Source organism: Haemaphysalis longicornis, unplaced genomic scaffold, assembly GCF_048455015.1.
Source record: "Haemaphysalis longicornis isolate Haplotype H1 unplaced genomic scaffold, Haemaphysalis longicornis Haplotype H1 scaffold_6, whole genome shotgun sequence".
NCBI lineage: Eukaryota > Metazoa > Arthropoda > Arachnida > Ixodida > Ixodidae > Haemaphysalis > Haemaphysalis longicornis.
Genome location: NW_027526407.1, coordinates 43,995,706 through 44,019,171, shown reverse-complemented (window position 1 = coordinate 44,019,171; position 23,466 = coordinate 43,995,706). Strand labels below are relative to the sequence as shown.

At 49.0% G+C, this 23,466-nt stretch overlaps 1 protein-coding gene across 1 annotated transcript in view; it reads right to left on the bottom strand.

Moving 5' to 3' along the window:
- The window catches only part of Setd3 (SET domain containing 3), a 195,159-nt gene that overhangs the window by 24,244 nt on the left and 147,449 nt on the right, over nucleotides 1-23,466 (bottom strand). The window contains exon 12 of the mRNA XM_077674126.1: nucleotides 356-422. Coding sequence (XP_077530252.1) covers nucleotides 356-422 — 67 coding nt within the window. The remainder of the gene's footprint in view (nucleotides 1-355; nucleotides 423-23,466) is intronic.

The window sequence follows — 23,466 nt, the reverse complement described above, 5'->3', positions numbered from 1 at the left end:
GGCGAGCAAAATTTAGGCGACCGGCCGGCCGGCAGCACCACCTCGACGCCTCAAGGTAGCAGCACCTCAAGTGTCGGACGCCTCAGTACGATCATGGCCAAAGCCGCCCCAGCTCCGACATTTTTCTGGGATACTCATAACGCCAAAAAATTTTGTGAGAAATTTTGGCACTGATTTTGGCTCTTTCCATAGCTTTGAGCACTTTGCTACTTTGTAGACAGAAATATATTCAGCGCAACCTATTACTGACAAGGGTAGATGATATACTTTCCACGTAAAGGGCATAAACTACTATCAACTAACGACTAAACCAAAGTAACGTTGAATCGTGCCGCTGGTAACGTAAACTACGTACAAGGCAAGCTCGTGTTCTTCGCAAAGCTTCGACTTGACGGTAAAAAGTGGGTCATTCTTGCTTATGCCTGCAAAAGAGATAGAAACAAACAGGAGACAAGAGTTAGAACATTTTCGCATGCGCAGAATAGAAAACCGCAACATGTCGTGCAATGCACAAAATGGCACCAGTCAAAGGGCTGCCGACAATGCGTCGTGGCAATTGTTGCATTTCGATCGCTGTTATTGAGCATGATGAATGCCTTACTCCCAGAAAGGCAGCACTCAAAACTATTCTCTGAACGCTCAGGGTAGTTAAAGAAACCACTGGTTCGAAGAAAACGCCAACCTCAGCCCACCCCACAAGATGGATGACGTCACAGAGCAAAATACTTAGACCCATTAGACTACTCTCCGTTGTATACAAGCTGTATACCAAGGCAATAGTTAAAAGCATATGCGATGCCTAGATGTCTGACAACCGAGAGAACTGATTGGGTTTAGGAAAGTCTACCGCGCGGTCTACCTGTATGCCATCAACCCTGCAGTAAAAAAATGCGGAGAAATTCAGAAATTGCCTACTGATTCGTAGCATTCTAATACATTCTTACGCCGGAGAGCCACACCAATTTAGGTCCTACTCTTCTTTTTCCGGTCTAAGATACCAACAGGAATACCGCAGAAACCTAACAAAAATTCCTGTCGTACGACAAAATTTTTGTTGTGACAACAGAAGTCCTGTTGTTACGACAAAGCCATCTGTTGTTACGACACACACTTCTGTCGTACTGACAAAGACAATTTTCTCAACCAAGAACATTCCTGTAGTCACAACAGAACTGCCATTTACGCTACTCTTCACAATGGGAAAAAAACATTCAAACCATGTGCAACTGCTGATGGAACATCAGGAGCACGACAAGACAGGAATTCGGCACGAAGGAACATCAAAATCAGGACAGGAATACCACACGCCATTGAACATCAGATTCACGACACGACAAAAATACGACAAGACGACGGTACGACACGCACAAACGCGACAAACTACAGAAATTTTTCTTGTCATTTTCGACTGGGCTCTTTAACCCTGTCTACTACTAACCACATTTTATGCATGATATTTTTTGACGTTCACCTCATGGAAATGTCGTCGATTAATGTTCTGGAGTCCTTTATAGCCATCGGTAGCCAGGGCCATCGCTCCGTAAGAGATTGCGTCCTGCGGAAACCCCGAGGCGCACAGCACGTGATGACACGTATAGTGAAGTTCTGGAAAGAGTAACGCCTCCATCGACACCTGTATGTGCCCGGAAAACCCAAGACAAATGTACTTGCGCAAGTAAAGTTTGTCGCGTTCGAAACAACTGCAAGGCGCGCCACTCCCCGGCACGTCGTAGACAACACGTCCACAAACTCGTAACACGTTTACACACAGGGCGCGGGGACAGGTAGTCGCAACCACCAAGCCCAAAGCGACAGTCTTGAAGGAAAACAATACATCCTACATCTCTAAGTATAAATAAGGATGTCCGGCTTCCTGGACAGGTGGGTCCCCTGACGCCGGGGTCAAAACCAGGATCGAGCGGTGTGTCAGGCGACCGCGCTGCGGGAATCGAGTGGACAGCTCAGCGCCAGAAGGGCACGCCTTCCGAATCTCCCACAGCCCCGCACGGCCGCAAGGCAAATCGTTCTCCAAAGAACGGCAGGAAGTCAAGCAACGAAACGGACAGAAATGGACGAGGAGACCGGCAAGCTGGCGTGACAAGGAAATAAAAGGGGCCCGCTGACTAACGCGCAAACCGATGAGAAGACACAGAGGGACGCGAAGACCAAGAATCGGGACGGATGAAAAAAAAAGGGGACAAAATGGAACAGTTTCCCGGAAAGGGATTGGGAAGTTCAGAAAACGGTGCGAGCGAATAATTAAACAGGATTCAATATTAACGTGTGCTGGATATTTGGACGAGGGACGGGGAGAGTGAAAAAAAAAAGACAAACCAAACCAAACGATTGCGCACCATCGTTTGGTTTGTCTTTTCACTGTCCCCAACCTTAGTCTAAATATGCAGCGCACGTTAATATTGAATTGAAGAATATACCAACTAGCCCCTACGCAAGGCTTCGTTAACTTCAATTAAACAGAAAGCGACTAATCGATGAGAGAAAAGCGGGGAAGGATGGAGGCGTAGACAGGAAGTCTAGAAACCATATAAAAGTACTGTGACCAAATCAGCGAAAGCCATCGAAACTTGTTGCTTAAAGACGAAGGCAAACTTTATGAGGAGAGGGAGCACTGGCGCATGTTTACACATTGATCCCTCACGCGAGTACAAAGTTGACTTAGCGGTATCTCCAGAGATTACTATAGCACACAAGGAAAGTGAAATCAACTTCAAATATCTTGACAGAATTGAAGAGCCCGGGAAAAGGGTTCCTTTTGAAGCAGCCAAGCGCCCAATTTCGCATGTTGGTGATATTTCTCTGGACAAAGTGGTACGATACTATATAAACACATTCCTCATCCGCCTGTCTACGCCCACTGCAGGGCAAAGGTCTCTCCCATGGATCTCCAATTATCCCGGTCCTGTGCTAACTGCGACAACTTTGTCACCGCACACTTCTTGATCTCATCTGCCCATCTAACTTTCTGCCACCCTCTGCCACGCTTGCCTTCGCTAGGGATCCACTCTGTTACCCGTAATGACCAATGGTTATCTTGCCTTCGCTTTATATGCTTTGTCCACGTCCATTTCTTCTTATTAATTTCTCCTAATATGTTCTTAACACGAGTTTGTTCCCCGACCCACTCCACTCTCTTCTTGTTCCTTAATGTTACACCAATCATCTTCCGTTCCATTGCTCGCTGAGTCGTCCTGAATTTAGGTTGAACCCTCTTAGTGAGGCTCCAAGTTTCTGCCCCCTGGGTGAGCACCGGTAAGACGCAGGTGTCATACACTTTCTTCTTCAGGGACAATGGTAGGCTGCCATTCATTATCTGGGAATGCCTGCCGCACGCACTCCACCCTATTCTTATCCTTCCAATTATCTTCGTCCATGGGAGATCCATGGAAGAGGCCTTTGCACTGCAGTGGGTCCAGATAGGCTGATGATGATAATTCTTACCGGATGATATCTACGTTAATTTTCGTAATATGCATACACACCTTAGGCAGAATCTCTATCTCTAATGATAGATGTATGTGGTGCTGTTAGCATTCTACAGGTTGTTCTGGATATCTGTTAACAAACTGAATCCACATCATCCACTATCTCCCGGGTTCCACACAGTGTGAAATCTGCCAAAACAGCGGAACCGTGGTTCTGTTGTATCCGCAAGAACATCAACGGGCGCCCGCTTAACAACGCCAGCGCCGCCTCCACACAAATTACACAGTTCGCGCAAAGAAATCCGCAAAATAAATCAGCAGCAAAACGACAGCGATGGCCCGCTCCCTCCCCCTCTCTCCCCAGGCGGGAGGAAGATGAACCCGTATCTGCAAGACCACTGCGCCCTCTTTCCGTGGGTCTGAGAACCTGCGTTACCCTCTTGCGTGACGCACGACCTACACAAGACGGACGAAATGGCTCGACCTAAAACAGCGCCGCTGTTAACAGGCCTTTTTCTCCCATTATTGAGGACATCATCAACGAGGCGAAGGCGCAAACTTCCTCCGAACGAAATTTGGCCCCCCAAGGAAATTCACTGATTGCACGGGACAGGCGTAGCCAACCGACGCCACGTCACTTGATTCCCCGCCATTGAGCACTGGGAGAGAGAACTGGCCAGCTCAGGCACTGACGACCAGCTTTGGCTCAAGAGAACCCAAGAAGCCGGACGGTCTCAAGGGGTCCTGGAATAACGACCCTTCCTCAAGGCTAACTGCTCCATAGAGACGTTTATTCCTCCTCTTCATCGTGAATAACGGTATCAACGACACAAAACAACCCAATTGGTAGCAACAATCCCACACTCCGCCGACAACACATCCGACGCCTTCAGACGGACCGAGCAGAAAAAGAAATCTACATTAACACAGACGATAGCCTAACCCAAATTCTGTCCGAGCAGTGGCGGTACGGAGTGGGGGGGGGGAGTGCAGGGGGCAATACCCCCACCCCTCCCCCAAAGAAGCTCTCGTGTTCTTTGTTTTATAGCATCCCATTTGTACGAAGTTCAGATTGTGGGTTTCCTCCCGTTGGTGTTCGTCGCGACCGCCGGAAATGTAGTGCCGACAAAGGCACCGAAACCACACAGTCCCTAGGTGATTTGTGCGCAACCGGGGCACCCAGCAAGCGTGCACGTGCGGGTCTACCTCCCCCCCTTCCTCCCATAAGAGCGGACACAAGAAGGGAGAAGTTATGTATCGAGAATGCAATGGTGACCGGCCGCAAAGATGCCGCCGCTTTCTTTGGGAGTTGCCGACGCGTGTAGTACCGGCAACACAACCACTGTGTCGACAAATGCATTATCTTGGAATCCCGGGATGCGGGAATCCCGCTTCCGATCACGGCGGATTGTTTGACGACTTTGATTTGTGTATTCCTGTGTCAAAAGAAAAATGACGGCTACCGCATTCGGCGCTATAAAGCACCTTCAAGTAGCCGAAAACCAAACGTTTTGTTGCGTGAGATACACTGGCCAAGGTTGAGCAGTTTCGCGTGGCCCCTGGAGAGCCGTGTTGCGCATGCGCGAGGAGCAGTGACGTCTCACGGCGCACAGCTGGCGCCAGGGAGCCGTCGCCGCCGCCGCGATTGGATTGGGTTGGATTGGAAATCGTTTTAGCAGCGGTAAGCATGATAATCACATAATCCTCGACAACCAGGAAACCTAAGAATAACCAGCTGAACCATAGCTCACGCTACGTATATCCTGGTATAGCCGAGATAAGCTACTACTAATTTTTTTTCCGCATGGTCCCTTTAGGGCACTGTAGGTGTCGTAAAACTCCGCATTCGGCCCCACATTCTGCATTCCTCCTCCACTCGAACCTTCAGTCGAGGAGCTCCTTGATTGCGATTTTCGCATGTGAAGGCACTACGGTACGGTTTCCCTATCTGCCAAGCCGAGGAAACACATGGAGTAGAAGACAGACTCAGAATACGGCCACTGCTGTGCATGGTGCCGCGAGAGTGCAGGGACTTCAGGGGAGGTCTCGCCTAGCGTCACTAAATAAGGGCTTTTAGAGTATCGGCACTCTTTTCTCTCATTGTTATGTGCCGCCATCATTTTAATTGGTCGGTCGGCACCACGTGATATTTGTTACATATGGGCGCAGTCATTTTGTTTCTGGGCGCCTCTCTCTCTCTCTCTCTCTCTCTCTCTCTCTCTCTCTCTCTCTCTCTCTCTCTCTCTCTCTCTCTCTCGTTGCTGCGTGGACGCTAGAGCGGCGGGCGCGCTCTGCCCGCCACGACCGGCGGCGGTTTCGTTGGGAGAGATGGCAACACTGCAAGCCAGAAACAAAATGGCCTCCAGACGCCTCCGGGTACACGAAGTGGCGGTACTCTTAAGCGTAGCTTATTTGCTGACGCTAGTCTAGTCCAGACGGATTTGTTTTAGGGAGGGGAAGGAGCGAATTTGATCCCGAAGAAACAGCATTGGCCACAAAAGTATAGCATATCTATGTATACAGGGTGGTAAAAATTAGGTCGAGAATTTTTTTTACAAAAATTAGGCGCTTAGATTTACGTGAAGACCACCTCTACAGTAAGGTTATGCACCCAGGGGAACACAGACTGAGGTGGTAATTATTAATGTCGGTGGCTTAGTTATTTAAAATTTGCTAATGAACTTTTTAGTGGCTGCAGTAAGCAAGCTTGTTTGTATTGAAAAGTTAGACGCAATCGTGTTTCCACGCAGTTTCATTTGGCAGAATTCTTCTAGCGTATCCGTACTCCGAGGTATCGAACTGCGAAGTTTAATTGCCCTTCGCATCATTACGCATGCTAGACAGTGAAGACCGGGGCACAGCGCCTCTATTTTTTAGCTTGTTTTCGATAGCGATTCCGAATACTGCAGATTGCAGTACTTTTCGTTTTTAGACCAGCAAAAGATTACAATGACTAAGATTGGGTATCGGTTTCAAGAAAAGCAAGCAACGCAGTTTGGAAAGTTGATTGCTGTGTGTGGGCGACAATGCTATAGGAGGCAGTGAATTTCAATCAGTTATCGAGAAAGCGAGAAAGGAAAATTGGCATTTCTTTGTGCGAGAAACTACTGGTTCTATCTGATGATCATGGTCGATACAATGGAAGTGTACGAAGCAAGGCGAATGAAAGTTCGATGAAATGACGAATAAGTGTGGTATATAACCTCTGGAAGAGGGATAAGCGGAAAATTTTTCCGCACATGGCAAGTGGGGAGAGATTTAAACTTTGCTTAATGGCTGACAAACTTTCATAACGGGAATAGCATGACAAGATAAACCATGCGGCTTTGTTTTAAAGGGGCGCCATGCAGACAAAACACAAAGTCGGTTCATTAGAAAGATTGCCTTGTTAAAATCACACTGACACCACTTTTACTGTAAACCGTTCAAATAAGCTATATAGTTAGGAAAAAAAGGGAATGGCCATGCGACTCGCTAGCTCATTTCCCGCACTAGGAACTACGATGTCATATGCCTAGCCTTGCGATTGGCTCAGGCCGGCAAAAGCAAACGCAAGTTAGGCGGGGCTTATAAGCTTCCAGAACTAGCTTTTTGCGCTTATACAATGCAAATTCTTTTTATAGCAGTAAGAATGTCGTGGAAAACAATGGAAGTTACGAAAGTACACGTAAAAGCGCTTACTGTTGTTGGTATTGCGCGCACTAAGCTTGTTAAAGCTGCACAGAAGTTCGGCGCTTTGGGTTGTCTCACAGGACACAGGCCGATTGGCGCAAGTGACGTTGTCTTACGTGATCCTGTTTGTCGAGCATCTCCAAGTTTCACGAAACGATCATTACAGTAACAAAAACAAGCCACGTGCAAATACGGTCGAAAACGAAGCAAAGGCGGGCAGCGGTCCGGCGCAGTATGGTGGCGCCATCTAGGAGGACTGACGGTAAAAAAAAGCTCCGGAGTCCGCTGCAGAACGTAACAGCGCACTAACGTTCACTTGAAGACCTGACCTTCTTACGTCATCACATACGTCCCGAAACATGTGATTTGGCGCGATAATGAAAATTTTAACTTGACTTGATTAATTTCTCAGCGAATAAAGCACCGTTTGCGGCCGGACAAGCACTGGAGGGTTTATAAAACACCACATCTTTCGAATAAGAAAACTTGTGTTTTGTCTGCATCACCCCTTTAACATCCCTTACCAGTGTAACCCAATTCCCTTTACCCCGTTCACCCGCACCTTAAAGAACTCGCACGAAGCACCTGAACCGCTAAGATACCATGAGACCACACCTCATCTTGCACATGAGATACCGTATTTACTCGCATAATGATCGCACTTGCGTAATGATCGCACCCCTGAAGTTCGTCGTCAAAATATGACTTTTTTATTTCCCGTGCAATGATCGCACCCTGAACTTGCCGCAGCCATATGTGCCAAGTCTAGACGACGATGGCCCTGCTTAAGTTAGTTTCCTCCTCTTTCAAAGCGGGCATGGCTACGTTATTGCCGCGGACTTGATGGTATTAGCGATATCGGCAAGCGTGCATGAGTTCATTATTGGTACGGAAGAAACTCTCACAAAATGCACTCAATGTACTCACAAAACATAAAAAAACGCGCTCGGCTTGCTGCGTCGGCAGCCGTGTCTTGATGTCCCACACTGTGACAGCAGCAGCCACTTATTGGTCGACCTGTTCTCACCTCACAGCAAACTCTCACCGCAATGAAAACACTGCATTTTGCATCACTCGGTGGTCATTCGGTGGTCAGTGGAGTTTTTATTATGTTTTTATCTGTTACGCTTATTATGTTCATGAGACTTATCGCAAACATTCTGACCTGCAACTTGCATTTTCTGCGCTGAAACTTTTTCCCGGAAAATTTACCTCGCGTAATGATCGCACCCCTAACCTTACATCATATTTTTTGGGAAAAAAAAGTGCGATCATTACGCGAGTAAATACGGTACTTCATAAAGCACAAATTATACTCTGGCGCGACTTGCTTGAGTGGGAAGCTCACCGGTCCTACTCTTGATGAACCATTGTGCGGGCGCACTGCTCACGATGCACTCATGCCACAAGTACGCAATAGAACAAGAAATGAGCCCTTGTCAGGACGAAACCGGATATGACGCACGGAAATGTATTAACTCTTTCATAAGTGTCAAAGCCCTAACAACCCTCTCGTCTTACCCTTTTCGCTTCACACCGCTGGTCTCTCGTTTCGATAACAAGCTTCACAGCTACTCTACGCGTCCTTTGAAAAGGGCAAAATATAAGAACAAAAGTCGTGTTTTTCTCCGGCCCTAATCGAAACGAGAGGATTGTGAACTCCTCATTTCGCTTCCGTCTTCTTCGTCTTTGAAACAGAGCAGCAGCCAGATTCGCAAAAGTAAGAAACGTTCGAAGGCTCTCATCGAAGTCGCTGCTACAGCGGTAATAGGAGACGTGTGTCAGAATATTGCCTGCGGACGAAGAATAAAGCGTCGAAACTTCGGACTCAGCGCGCACTCCGGCAAGACTGACGTACTGCAAGGCTTAAATTCGCACACGTCGCGAGGCGGCATAGGACAGTAGGATGAATAAAAGAAAGGCGTCGAACGACTCGATCCGTCGCAACGGAGCTTCAGGCGCCGTCTATTACGAAAGGATTTACAACGAAGACGACGTCGTCGCCGTTGTCTCGCCTGTCAGGTATCGGTTGATGGGAAGCCTTATTATAGACGGTGGATTTAGAAGCAGGACGCAGTACTATTTCCCTTAAGCAGGCACTCATGCGAAGGTGAACGTCGTGTTTCGCTCGATGAAACCGGGACAAACGTCTCGATAAAGGGCGCCTCTTGCGTCAGGCAAATTGCAGAAGACAAGGACCGATTTGCCAAAACGGCGGCTTGCCAGAGATGATGGTTTCTTTTGTAGAAGCGTCGAGCGAGACAGGTAAGGAAAACGCAGTGTATATTACCTACACGCATGATGGCTCGCCGGCCGAAAAAAAAAAAAAAGCCCTGGAGACATCACGCTAATTTTCCGTCATTTCGCACCAAATCTTCGAAGCAGGATGACCATTAAATGTGGTTTAGGAGAGGCCAGATGAGGATTTCGCAGAACACGGCGAAACGAGCCTCACAAGCAATGACGACATCGCTGCACGAAGACCTCAAGACGGAACCCGTGTTAAAATGTTCGTTTGCATTAGACACGCGATAACTCCATTTCGAAGGGACCCCACGACTCTGTTTGAATTATCAGAAGTTCTCATATATAAGGATGACTCGTGGCAACAGCCCAATCTATATTGTAATGGAATATTCCCGTATATTTAATGATACAGCTTTCAGGTACAATACGCAATGGCTACTGACACTTAAAAAACCTGCGGTTGATTCCTCTGTCACAGGAATCGGTAAAACACGAAAGTCAAACGTGCAGCGAAATCTGAAGCTGTGCTTCGCAAGCGACGTCCTGCTGGCGGGTCGCTTCGGCAAAGGTGTACTGACGTCATTTCCGTGACGGATATGACGTCAGTAAATCTCGGTGTATCCCGGCATAAAACACTTCTGTGTTAAAATATAAAACCCTAAAACGAACAACCCTAACTATAACGTACTCTTTAGTTGTAAAGGTTGCTTCTCCGCAAGAAGACCCTGTGTGCAGGGGTGCACCCTTTACAGGCCGCTTGCTTCGTTGTATTAGCGTCACTTCCGTGACGAATATGACGTAAGTGAAATTTTCGTGAATCCCGGAATTCGCGAATCCACTTTCGCGTTAAAATCACGAATTGAGGACTGGTTTTTCTTCGCTTGAGAATTCAAAACAAAGTTTTCGATGCCAGCAAGAGCAGAGACTTCATTGCGGGGGCAACCTCCCGTTCCAAGTTATTGATATTCTTTGAATACTTTATTCGTTGGATAATTTATCTAAGCTTGAATATTTACCTTTTCTGTAGGCAGTAGTCAGCCGCTGTCACATGCTCGCACCAAAGCAAACTATTAAAATTTGTGATACGATTTGTACTTTTCGGAATTTCTGTAGTTTATCAGCGAAGGTAATCAGAAGTACTTACTAGCATCGCCTTGCTGAAAATGGCGACTCTTTTGGTTCCGTTTCAAACATCCGCTTTAAGGTGGCGACTTTTTTGGCTAGTTTTGGCAATTTCCCGGCGAGTTGGTGCATAATTACAAGGAGTGGAACAAGGCAACTCAGACGAAACACATGAAGAAAGTGACAAACACGAGCGCTGACAGCGACGGCGATGAGAGTGACGAGAAAACACGGTTTCACACCATGTCCACACTCTTTGTAATTATGCAGTAACTCGCCCAAGCCTTCACTATTGCAAGCTTTATTTCTAGCACACATCACCAGCCTATCTACGCCCACTGCAGGGCAAAGGCCTCTCCCAATAATCTCCAATTACCCCGGTCCTGTGCTAACTGCGACCAATTTATCCCCGCCAACTTCTTGATCTCATCTGCCCATATAATTTTCTGCCGCCCCCTGCAACACTTGACTTCTCTAGGGATCCACTCTGTTACCCTTAATTGCCAACGGTTATCTTGCCTTCGCATTACATGCCCCGCCCAAGTCCATTTCTTCTTGCTTTCTACTAATATGTCCTTAACACGCGTTTGTTCCCTGACCCACTCCGCTCTCTTCTTGTCCCTTAATGTTACACCTATCATCTTCCGCTCCATTGCTCGCTAAGTCGTCCTCAATTTAAGCTGACCCCTCTTAGCGAGCCTCCAAATTTCTGCCCCGCAGGAGAGTACCGGTAAGATGCAGCTGTCATACACTTTCTTCTTCACTGACAATGGTAGGCTGTCATTCATTATCTGAGAATGTCTGCCGTTGCACTCCAACCCATTCTTATCCTTCTAATTTTTCTTCTTCTTCTAATCCTACTTCCCTCTTTAACTATTTTCTTGTGGAACCATGTTGTCCCGGCGAGTTTTCCTTCCGGGTACCTGGCAACCCTGCTTGGAAAGACCCTCATGCGCTAACGCGGGTTCGCATATGGCATCGGGGATACCTTTGGCGCACCTCCTAGAAACGAACGAGGTATGAACGTTTTCACTGCGCAACCGCTCGAGGCGCCGGCTTGCCCTTGACTGAGCTTGAAGGTCACACGGACGCTACGAGGAAAGACTTGACTGTAGGGTTTAGCGCGCCGACGCAACGTACGCGATGAGGCGCACAGTGGTGGAGGGCTCCTGATCAATTTTGACCACCTGGGGATCTTTAACGTGCGCCGAAATCTCGTACACACGCGCGTTTTTGCTTTTCGACTCCATCAGAAATGCGGCCCCCACGGGCGGGAATCGAACCCGCGTCCTCGTGCTCAGCACCTACGAGGCAAGAGCAGTTTCTGGGTTTGTACGAGGAGTAACTTGTTTCGCTCTAAAAAACGCAACCCTTGAAGAGACAGATTACGGTCCTGAACTGTAGGTCTGTTTGACGGTCTGTTTTTACTGCATTTGCTGTTTACCATCAAGTAATCCTCTTCGCTTCTAAATACCTTGTCGGCAGCTTCGAGAAATGGGAACGAGCCAGCATTTTGCTGACAACGCGCTGAATCATCACCGCGGGAAATTTTTCCAACCGTGGCAGTTTTTCATCCCTTGCTGCGGCTACCGACTATATTGTTTATGAAAAACCTTCCGCTGATCAGCTCGTACACTGCTGGCGATTGCGAACTGCTAACTAACCTGTACGTTTCGCGAGTTCCACTTGGATCCGCTACATCAGCACTGCCTGGACCTTTTTTTCTAACCATCTCATTTTCATAGCGGAACTGCATAAGGCTACTTCCATGGCTTAATTCCGTCCGGAGTCCTTACAACAAGGCGCTTTGCTGCACTTGCGAATGCCCTGCAGCTCTGAATCTATGCAGGCATTTGTCTAAACCACAAAAACTTCAATTAGCCGTAAAGACAACCCTATCATTACACCGGGTTTCTTTTACACTTGCAATTAGTTCACCGTAGAGTTGCGAACCTTTTGGAATTCTTTTCCGCTTTCAAAACATGGCTCCAACGCGAGGACCATGGTTTCAGAAAATTTTGTGGCTGATGTTTTTTTTTTTCGTCCTATCCACGAACAAATTATTAGGCAATTAACAGTTAACCAGGGTCTATGATTACGGCGACTTTCGTCCATTTATCATAATTAATTAGTTCAATGTGCAGCTGTCAACAAATGCGAATTTCCTTGCACCGGGAATAAATGCGCGTCTACGCAGTTTACGCAAGGCATCAACACGTACAAATGGTGTCCCAAATCGTCCACGCCCGCAACCGGGGCCTAGTTTCTCGAGAGCATGGGGACTAGAGATGCAAGTTTTCCTGAAATTTCTAGGGGCATGAAAAAAAAAAGTGAAAACAACCTTTGTTTTGTACAAAAAACCGGTTTTTCACTTTTTTTTTCAGAAAAATATGAGAAATTGAAAAAGACGATTCCGCACAAAACAAATCTATAAAATAATCGACATACTTCTTAAGGCGGAAGCATCGTATGTCTCCTCAAACGCGAAAAGTGACCGTCGCGGTTCGCCACTACACGAATGGAAACAAATTAGGGCAGCTGCAAAAAAAAGAAAAAGAGAGAGAGAAAAGTAAGTAAAATATTCATGAAAATTGTTTGGGTTCGAATGGGATTTGAACGAGAGTCGCCAAGCGCCGCAGCCAATGGAGGTAACTACAGCACTAATCCTGCACCGTGCCTGAATGGAACAAGAATATCCGTATGCGTGCCGCATGACCGATGAACGCGACAGCCACGCAAACACGACCAATCAGTGAAGAAGACTTCGATAATCGCTTGCTTTATTCATTCATTCATTCATTCATTCATTCATTCATTCATTCATTCATTCATTCATTCATTCATTCATTCATTCATTCATGTTTTATTGCGTGCCCAATACACTATAGAGGCTCTTACATTGGTACACAAGTCAGATAGTAAAATGTGATAAAGTGAAAATTAAAAACATCACCAATTAAATATAGCTACAAGCAAATGCCGATATCGCGAGCACAGATTTATCAGTGAAATAACCGCGCATGGAAGGCAGAACCGCCAGTCATGGCATTAGAAACAGATTTGCTAAGGTACGAGTAAGACGAGCTTTCGTCTTCAAATCGCATAAAAAACTGAAGTGCCCGATGAATTTGTCCGGTTAGACTGAAAAGAACGTAATTGTGTCATGTTGCATCATAAAAGTTCCAGCTGAGCTTCCCCTCTCAAAAACTGTGCGCGATTGATTTCAGAAAGCGTTTCCCTCACCGCAGATTGGTCGCATCACAACGAATTTCCCCGGAGAAGCTGTTTTTTTTTTTCAATGTTAGCCTGCTTGAAAAACAAAAACAAAAATGTTCAAATACTGCTGCTTTCTTTTTTTCGAACGCTTACATCTTTAATGGGGACGAGTGAAGCGGCGGCGCCTGCCGCCACCCCTATCAGAGTGCGGCTGATTCAATGACGTATACTACGTCATCGCAGCTGCACCAATCGCTATCCGTTTCCATCCTTCTCCGCTCCCCACTCCCTTTTTCCTTCAGTGTATGATACGACGTCTGTAATATTCTTCGGCGTGACCCTTCTATAGCTACCCCAACAATAACCTTTTATTAACGACAACACCGCGGTCCTTGCGACCACAAGAAACGCTTCAGTTTGTTTTCGAGCTACCTCAGCAAGAAAGAAACACATCAAGCGCTTCCATTAAGACTCGCTCCTTGAAGTACGGCTCGCCTAGCACTAAGAGCAGATTTTCCTCTTGTGTACGTTAGTACAGCCTTAGCTTTGAGGTCGCCTTGGCCGTAAATGGGTTTCTCGTGCATTCGACATCCCGATTTCGAAAGGCTCACGGCCAGGCAGAATGAGCGTCCCCTGTCGTTTCCGCACATGGCCTCTCCCGACGGTGAACCCAGGCCCGAAACGAAATAAGACGCATGCGTCGAAAATTAAACACAAGCCGCGACAAACGACAGGCCCGCGAAAAGAAGCATGCCCGGTATTTTGTAGAACGCTCTTCCCTAATCGTGCGCCCAATCCCGCCGACGTGCACTAAACGGTAGGTTGGAAAGACGGGGCGCTGCAAAACAATCGTCCGCGTGAATTCGCCGACTTTCTAAAAGGACCTGCTGGCAGCCAGCTGGCTGCACGCTGTCTACAGATGCGGGTTCCCTCTGGCAGTTGAAAACAGCCGTGCCTTAGGTTGATACCCTCAGAAACGGGCGCGTCAGATCCCGGAGCCATTTCGCCTTCGACAGTGTGGTGGCCATGACCGGGTTAGTGTTCCAAGTGCCTCGTTTCATCACAGAGGGATGAGGAGTGTTCTTTTTTTAACAGCGAAGCTGTTTAGCCAATCGTAATTTTTCGTGTCCGCAGTCAAAAACACCAACAAATTGCCGAGCGCGCACACGTGAGCGCGGGCCTCGCAGCGACCGCCCGGCACTTAACAAAACAAAGAAATTGCCTAGCGCTCGTGTGTGCGTGCCTCGAGAAGACTGCCCAGCGTCCCCAGCGCCCGTTTGTCAAGCCAACCATACCCATTTAGGGAGATTGGCCAATATCGGCCAAAAACACGGCACTTCAGCGTTCGCCGTAATCGTGGTAGCACTTATTAGAACGAGAAAGACACGTCATAGTGTACACCCCTCCAATGTGATGTCCAATGATTATCACTCCCAAAAAATGAAAGAAGCTCACACTTATAGCAACAATGTTGGAGTAAAGGTCGTTGCGCCACCAAAGAGCGAATCGACTGCAATCGTGGATTTAAACCTTCGTGATGGTAGTTGCGTACGGCTACGCTACATTCAAGTCTTACGCGTTAGTGTAAGCTTGCTTCATTATTTTCGAAATGAGCCAAATCCAGAGACCCAAAATAAACCAGAGAAAACTGAAGTGACAAATAAAGTCGGCGACTTTCCCCAAAAAGAACAGGTTTCAACAAAATAGGTCAGATAACGCCCCGCGAACATGTACTCAGATGGTATTTCGTACAGAAAATGGGCCAGATTTTGTTGTGGCGCGGATAAGTCAAATCCATTTTCCCGAGGGAAGTGTGGTTTTGGTTTGACGTCATATAATCAACATGGCAGCCTCCTTGCGAGTTTCCGCGCGACAGCTCGGACTGTCAGACGGTACGAATTACTTCTTTAAAAGATGTTAGTACATAATAATTAACAATTACGAACTTTATTTAACTACTGAATTTTAATTCCTTGTAGCCGTAAGCTTTCCTTAGCTAGTGTGCAAAACATATCACACAATGGCTTTGACAACGTTGCAATTTAGGTCCCGTAACAAAGTTTCACTGTTTTCTGAAATTCTGTATGGGTGGATTTGACTGATTTCGAAGAAAACAAACTGTGGTTGATTCTTCTGTCATAGGAATCAGTGAAATACGAAAGTGAAATGTGCAGCGAAATCTGCAGGTGAGCATGATTTGCGGGTCGGCGGCTGTCTAGTGGGTGTGCTTGGCGAGCGACGTCCTGCTGGCGGGTCGCTTCGGCAAAGTTGTACTGGCGTCATTTCGGTGACAAATATCACGTCAGTGAAATATTGGGGTATCGCGGCATAAAACCCTCTCGTGTTAAAATATAAAACCCGTAAACGAACAACCCTAAGTATAACGTACTCTTTAGTTCTAAAGGTTGCTTCCCCGCAAGGAGGCCCGTGTGCAGGGGTGTACCCTTTACAGGCCGCTTGCTTCGTTGTACTGTCGTCACTTCCGTGACGGATATCATGTCAGCGAAATCTACCAAATACTTTCGTGTTAAAAACTTCTCAGATGGTGTATGTTCTAAATTGACGCGTGTTCTCTATTAGCTTCATGACCTGAATCCTAGCGTTATCACCGCGGTTACCCTATTCTGAATCCCTTTTTTGCGTGTGTAGGACTGAAGGCGCCACGAACCAATGAATCACTTAGTCGGAAGTCGGCGCAAGTGTTCGTCCACGTCTTTCTTTGTCCGGTCGCGCGCGCTGTCTTCATTTCCAAGTCAGCGAAGAAGCGGCACAATGCGCAAAAGACATGAAGTACACCAAAGTCCCTCGCGCTCATGTTTACATTCTACCGTGCATCTGCTCCCCGGTCGGGAAATGCTAAAAGGGTCGCATATCTTAAACGTGTGCATAGTAACCTCTGTTGTTGAAAGCCATACCACGGCGATCGAAAACCCGACCAAGGGTCGACGACAGCCATGATGGATTGCTTCTTCCGCAGCACTGTTGCAAGCTTCCCGTGTTCCCGAAACCATTCACTCGTGATTTCCTGCCTTTGATATCCTTATTCCAGACTCCGCTACCGGCAGGATAAACGCATTTCGGACTCTCCCCAAATGTGCAAGTCTTGTTTGGGAGCCCCATCGCCTTGAAATACCCTTCCTTTTTTCTCAGGGGGGCGTACCACAAGGCTCGGTACTCGTACCTCTGCTTTTTCTCGTTTACATTTATGCCCGCAGCTCAATTTTTGTTTCGTTGCCCCCACGGCAAGGGATAAGGGGAACACTGATCAAGCGTCAGTGCGAGACCTCGATTTCTTTCAGAAGGCTACGAACTAAACGAACCCCGGTCGACCTCGACACGAGTTGCGAGACTCAACAAGTTGTGTCCAAAACACACTCAGCCGAAGGTAGTTCCGTAATGCGCACGCGCGCTGATCGATCAGTAAAGGTCGCACGCGTGATCAGCCACACGAAACAACGAACAAAGGAGGTAGGACCACGAGCCATGTTTTCTTCTCTTTTTTTTTTGAGTTCCGTACAATTGGATTTGTTTCCGGTGTCAGAGACTCTAATCATTTTTTTTTCTCAAAGGAACTCAGCTGAAAGCGACCGGAAAAGTCTTCCATAATGCACCGGGAAAGAACGTTCCCTTGTTAAGCAGCACAGACTTCGGTAGTTTGTGCGGCTGTGGCACTACTGATATTTTTCAAACTAGTCAGGCTGGGTGGGTTGGTCGGCGGTGGAAGTCTGGCTGGAATATGAAGCTTTGTAGAATAAGTGGACCATAGCTGCTCTATTATAGTGGATGTAGGAGTGATCCCCAAGAGATAGTAATAGAGGCTGGCTGCGCCGGCATGCACTTCAGTTCGCCAGCGGCGTAGATTGTGATCTGCGGCACACGCTGCGCACTTCCGTGGGCGCGAGCGAACAACACGAGCAGCACTACTAAAAGCATGCGTACTCCTCGCGCTGTGCAGTCTCATTGAAACGACGATGCATCCTTATTCGCATTCGAGACTGCACGACTCTGCAATGGTCGAACCCAAGCGTGATATTGGTTATGCGTCCAACAGTAGATGTGGCCTGAAAATGCAAACCAAGCCTCCCGGGAAAATGCTAACCAGGGAAGAAGATTCTCAATTCGATTCCCTGGAGCAAGCGGTCAGCCAAGATCATCAAGGGCATTTGAGTGAGTTCCCGCCCTCAGGAAGGTGGTTGTCGAAGGCTGCGTTCTTGTTTTCAGTGAAAGGCTGCATTTCAGCGTCTTCTTTTTTTTTTTTTTACTTCGTCAACCGCTGCTCCCTTCCCGCTCAAAATTAGCATTAAGGTCGCATTTTGCGGTCTCTTTTCTTTAACGCCACGAACAAGAACTGAACTTACCTACTTATTTAAAAAAACAAATACAAAAATGGCTGTGGCTTACCTCAGCTAACCCTCTATACGCAAAGCTAAAGCTTGGCTTAGCATGTTTAAGTATTGGTTTCAATTGGTTAACCTTTGATTTAGCTGTAATTTTACACTATTCGTCCGGCGCCAACCGTCCCGCTTTCGTCGTTTCCCGAGCCGAACGGCTCGCCGGGCGATATCCGCGGGCTGATCAGACACCACTTGCCGACGACGGCTCAAAGCCTCCAGTGCCCACGCAACGCTCAGAGAAGACGGCCCGGCCCCGATTTTATTAAAGCCCAAACTCGCATGCACGCGGCGAGTCACGTGGTCAGGCGCGAGCCAGCTGCGGAGCACGCATGCGCTAAGTCGACAGCGGTGGCGGCGAGCGCGGCCGCCGGCGCAGCTCGGCCTGGCTAGTCACGTAATGCGTTGCCAATGATACGGCGCAGCTGCGGTAAAACGAAGGTGAAATTTACCGCGACGGGAACACCGCACGAGGAGATAAGTAAAGCTTTGCTTTCAACACGATTTTCGCCACTGGGAACCCCGGGGGCCATCTTGGCGATCTCGACCGCCATTGTAGCGTGGCGCCACCTCAGGTATCGAGGACAAAACACGCGATGGCCCTCTAACCAGCATCGCGCGTTTTGTTCGGGATTCGAGAGAGAGAGAGAGAGAGAAATAACATTTATTTAAAGAGCTCCCCCTTATGGGGCGGTGGCGGCTGCCCACAGGGCCGCAGCGACCTGGAGGCCTCGGGAGGCGACTAGCACCTGGTCCGAAACCTCGGAGCTCCGCATGGCCTGCTCCCAGGCCTGGGGGGTGGGGAGGGGTGGGTAGGGATTCTTGGGGCACTGGCAGAGGGAATGAAAGTGCGTGTCCAGTGCACCACAGTGCGGGCAGCGAGGTGAGGGAAACAGGTGGGGGTGGGAGTGCTGCAGGATCGTTCGGTGAGGGAACGTGTGCGCTTGGATGATGCGCCACATGCGGGCCTCCTCTGGTGATAGGGAGCTGTGGGGGGGTGGGAGGGTTCGACGGTTCAGTCTGTGGTGCAGTGTAATGTCGGTGTATGTGTACAGGGGGATGGGGATGCTGTGGTTAGGAGCAAAAGAAGCAGGAGCCCGGGTAACGAGTTCTCGAGCATGTGAATGTACTGCCTCATTGCCTCCTAAGCCAGTGTGGGCCGGAGTCCACAGCAGCTCCACAGGATCCTGGGGAGGGTGTCGGAGGATGATACGGAGAGCTTGTGGCGAGATACGTCCCTTAAGGTAGTTTGAGAGGGCATGCTGGGAGTCGGAGAGGATGGTGGTGGGTTGGGGCTGTTGAACTATGGCGAGGGCAATGGCAACTTCCTCTGCCACCGTAGGAGAGGGGGTGAGGACAGACATGGTTGTGGGGTGGGGAGGACCGTGCATAGAAGTGGCGTAAGCCTGATTGTTCGGGTATTGAGCCGCGTCCACATAGATGGTAGTGGGGGAGGGTGGGTGGGAGATGGTGTGGCGCTTGGCACGGGCCATACGGCGGCCTGCATGGTGTAGAGGGTCCATGTTTCGAGGAAGGGGTTTGATGCGGAGTAAGCGTCGTATGTGTGGGGGTATAAGCATTGGGGGGGAGGGAGTTTGAATTGGGTTGATATTGAGGGAGGCTAGGATGTGGTGTCCAGTAGAGGAGCGGGAGAGACGGAGGATTTGGGAGAAGCGCTGCGCTTCGATGAGTTCTTGTGTAGTGTTGTGGAGTCCCATAGCTGTAAGGCACGTGGTAGAGGCATGGGGAGGTAAAAGCAACGCGTGGCGGTAGGCTTTGCGTATAAGGCCGTTGAGTTGTTTGTGCTGGGTTTGTGTGAGAGGGGTGAAAGGAAGGTGGTAGGTCAATCGGCTGATTAGAAAGCTTTGGAGAAGACGTATGCGGTCGGTCTCTCCCATGCCGTGTTGGCGGTTTGCCACCCGGCGGATAAGGTGAGAGGTTTGGGCTACGTATTGTTTGATGTGAGTGAGTGCTATGTGAGGGGAGCGAGTGGAGGTGATGTGGAGCCCTAGAATACGGAGATGGGTGGTTTGGGGGATAGGTGTGTTGTGTGCATATAAGCAGATTTTAGGTGGGGGGGCAGTTTTGTGTGGCGGAAGGACGAGTAGGGCTGACTTGGTGGGGGAGCAGTTGAGCGTGAGGGGTTGGATGCATTGCAGGGTGGTACTAAGACCTGCCTGTAAGGTTTCCTCGATGTGTGCGTCACTGCCTGAAGGAACCCAGAGAGTTATGTCGTCTGCATAGAGAGTGCTGCGGAGGTGTGGGATAGTGTGGAGGGCTGTAGCTAGGGGGATAAGAGCTATGTTAAAAAGAAGAGGTGATAGGACAGCCCCTTGGGGTGTGCCGCGGGCTGGCATAGGGAAAGGGGGGGACTGCAGGGTGCCCAGGCGTATTGTTGCCGTACGGGGGGAGAGAAAGTTCCGGATATAGGCGTAGGTGTTGGGGCCGAGGCCGAGTGAAGTGAGTTGACGTAATATGGCGATGTGGGAAATGTTATCGAATGCTTTGTGCAGATCTAACGAGAGAATGGCCGCATTGTCACGTGTAGGGCGGTGATGTAGAATGTCATGGTGGACCTGTATAAGAGCGTCCTGGGTTGAAAGATGCGGTCTAAATCCTAGCATATTTGGGGGGAAAATGTTGTTGTATTCAAGGTAGTGGGTGATTCGGGCGTGTATAACATGTTCCAATAATTTGCCGAGACAAGAGGTCAGAGAGATTGGACGGAGGTGCAGGATGCCCAGAGGTTTATTAGGTTTGGGGATAAGTGTTATATCGGAGTGGGTCCAGCTACTGGGGAGAGTGTGGTTGTGCCAGTGTGTGTTGAGTACGGTAGTGAGGTGTTCAATGGTGAGGTCGTCAAGATGTCGGAGGAGTGTGTTTGTGATCCCATCCGCTCCGGGAGCAGTATGGCGACGAAGTGTGAGTAATGCGGCTTTCACTTCTTCGAAAGTGATGGAGGCATCGAGTTCGTCATTGGTTGGACCAGTGTATTCAGGCTGCTCAGGTACGTCGGGAGCAGGGGGGATATAGAGTTGTTTAAGTGTGCTAAAAAGTGCGTCGGGGTCCTGATTGAGGGAGTGCATCAGTTGTTGTACCCGGCCGTTGGTGTGGTGTTTGGAGTTTTCCGGATTGAGGAGGTGACGTAGAATGGCCCAAGTGCGTTTAGTAGAAAGCGTTCCGTTGAGGGTGTCACACAGCTGGTTCCAGTTGGTGCGGGCGAGGGTTTGTGCATGTTGCTGCATGTCCAGTTGGAGACGAGCTAGTTTACGTTTGAGGGTACGATTGTGCTTCTGCTGCCTCCAGCGTTTTTCTACGCCGCAGTAAGCTTCCCATAGGTGTTGCATGCGGGAGTCAACATAAGGTGATGGGGTAGCGGGGTCTACAGGGTGTTCATGTTTGGTGCGGGTGGTGAGTAGTGCTCCAAGCCATTCTTCCAGGGCGTCGGGATCCGCGGAAGAGGGGGCTGGGATTTTGCGGCTGTCCTGGCGGAACGCATCCCAGTTCGTAATTGAGGTTTGTTTAGATTTAGGGCGCCGGTACGTTAGAGAGGGAAGGGCGAGTTCAATAATGTAGTGGTCGCTGCCTAGTGTATGTGGTAGTATTTGCCAGTCTGCTGAGTGCATGTTATATGAAAAGGTGAGGTCTGGGTGGGTGTCTTTCTGTATGCTATTGCCTATGCGGGTAGGGGTGGAAGGGTCAGAGTATGTGGTGAGTTGTAGTTGTTGCGCGAGTTCCCATAGAAGTCGACCTTTGCGAGTGGTTCTCAGGTAGCCCCAAGCAAGGTGGGGGGCGTTAAAATCTCCGCATATTACAATCGGGTCCTTCCCAGCCAACGTTAGTGCCTGTTTGAAAAGAGAGGCAAAGCTAGTGTGCGGGTCTTTAGGGGGGCTGTATATGTTGAGGATGTGCATTTTGGCCTGGGATGGTTTTGGCGGTAGGATGGTGACGAGGAGGTGCGGGATTGGTGAGGTAAGGGTATGAGGGGTTGCTACGAGGTTGCGGTGGGTAAAGATGGCGACAGAGGGGTGCAATGGGGATTTATGGGCAGTGTAATTGAGCAGTTTAGGGAGGGTATTTACCTCTTGTAGTGCAATAAGTGATGGAGGGGAGGTGAGGGATTGAAGAAGTGCTTGGAAATTCATACGCTTTTGTTTGAAGCCGCGGCAGTTCCACTGCCATATAACATGCTGTTTTTTATAGATCTGCGTCATGATCAATATTGGCTGCTAAAGGCATGCTTTCTGGTGAGACAGGTGGGGATGTTGGAGTGAGGGTCATTAAATGCCTGGCCCATTTCAGGAGCTCACTGTGTAAGTCCTGTACTGTCTGTTTTATAGCGACTATTTCATCATGTGTTTGCTGTTTGAGTGTAGTGAAAGCATTTTCAAAATCCGTGCGGAGGGACTGCATTTCGGGGGCGGGTGGGGTATTAGTAGTTTGGATAAGGGCCTTACGTTTAAGAGGCGGCTCCGCTTGTGGTGCATCAGGTAGGGAGGTTGGGGTGGTGGCTTCGGCTTTGAGAAGGGCATTTTCTCGGGCGAGTCGCTCATTCTCATGCTTGGTTTGGAGGAGTTGGGAACGGAGGTCTTGTATCTCTTTAAGCATGTTTTGCATTTGAATGTGCCATGAAGGAGGTGGTTGGGAGGTGTTATGAGGAAGTGTGGGTGGGGAAGGAGTAGGGAGCAGGCCTGCGGAGCTCACCTGTCCTCGGACGGCTTGACTGTAGGTGCCGGGTCCCCTTGGTGGTCGATGGGGGTCTTGGAGGGTGGCATTCCGCGGATCTTGGCCGTTGGAGACCAGCTGGGCATAAGTGGGCGACCGCTTGCGAGGCTGGAACCGTCGGGGGCAGTCCACAGAGCCCGTTGCGTGTGGGCCTTCGCACACGATGCACAGGGGGTTGCACGGATGGTCTTCTGGGGGGTTCAAAGTGCCGCAGCGGGAGCACCTTGGGGACGGTTGTGCACTGGGACAGACATCTTTTCGGTGTCCGGATTTCCAGCAAAGGGCGCATGCTTCGGTCTTGCGCCGTAGGGGTTTGCATCTGTACGTGGTAGATCGATAACGAATCCAGAAGGGGACCTTTGTACCATCAAATAGGATTTGCGCCATATTCGATGTGTTTAGGCGTTTCGCCTCTAGGATGCGAAGGTCTGGATTGAAGTTGCAGATGCTGTCCCGCACCTGCTCTGGCGTGTCTTCTTCCGGGATGTTAAAAATCACCCCGGCAACGGTGTTGTCGGGTGCCGACACATGCGCAGCCACTTCGTAGCACTTCCCCCGAATAGTGAGGGAGCTTACCGCCGCATACTTCTTGGCGCGTTCTTCGGATGGGGTGCTGATGAGCATGTAGTTGGCTGTCTGCTGGATGCGGA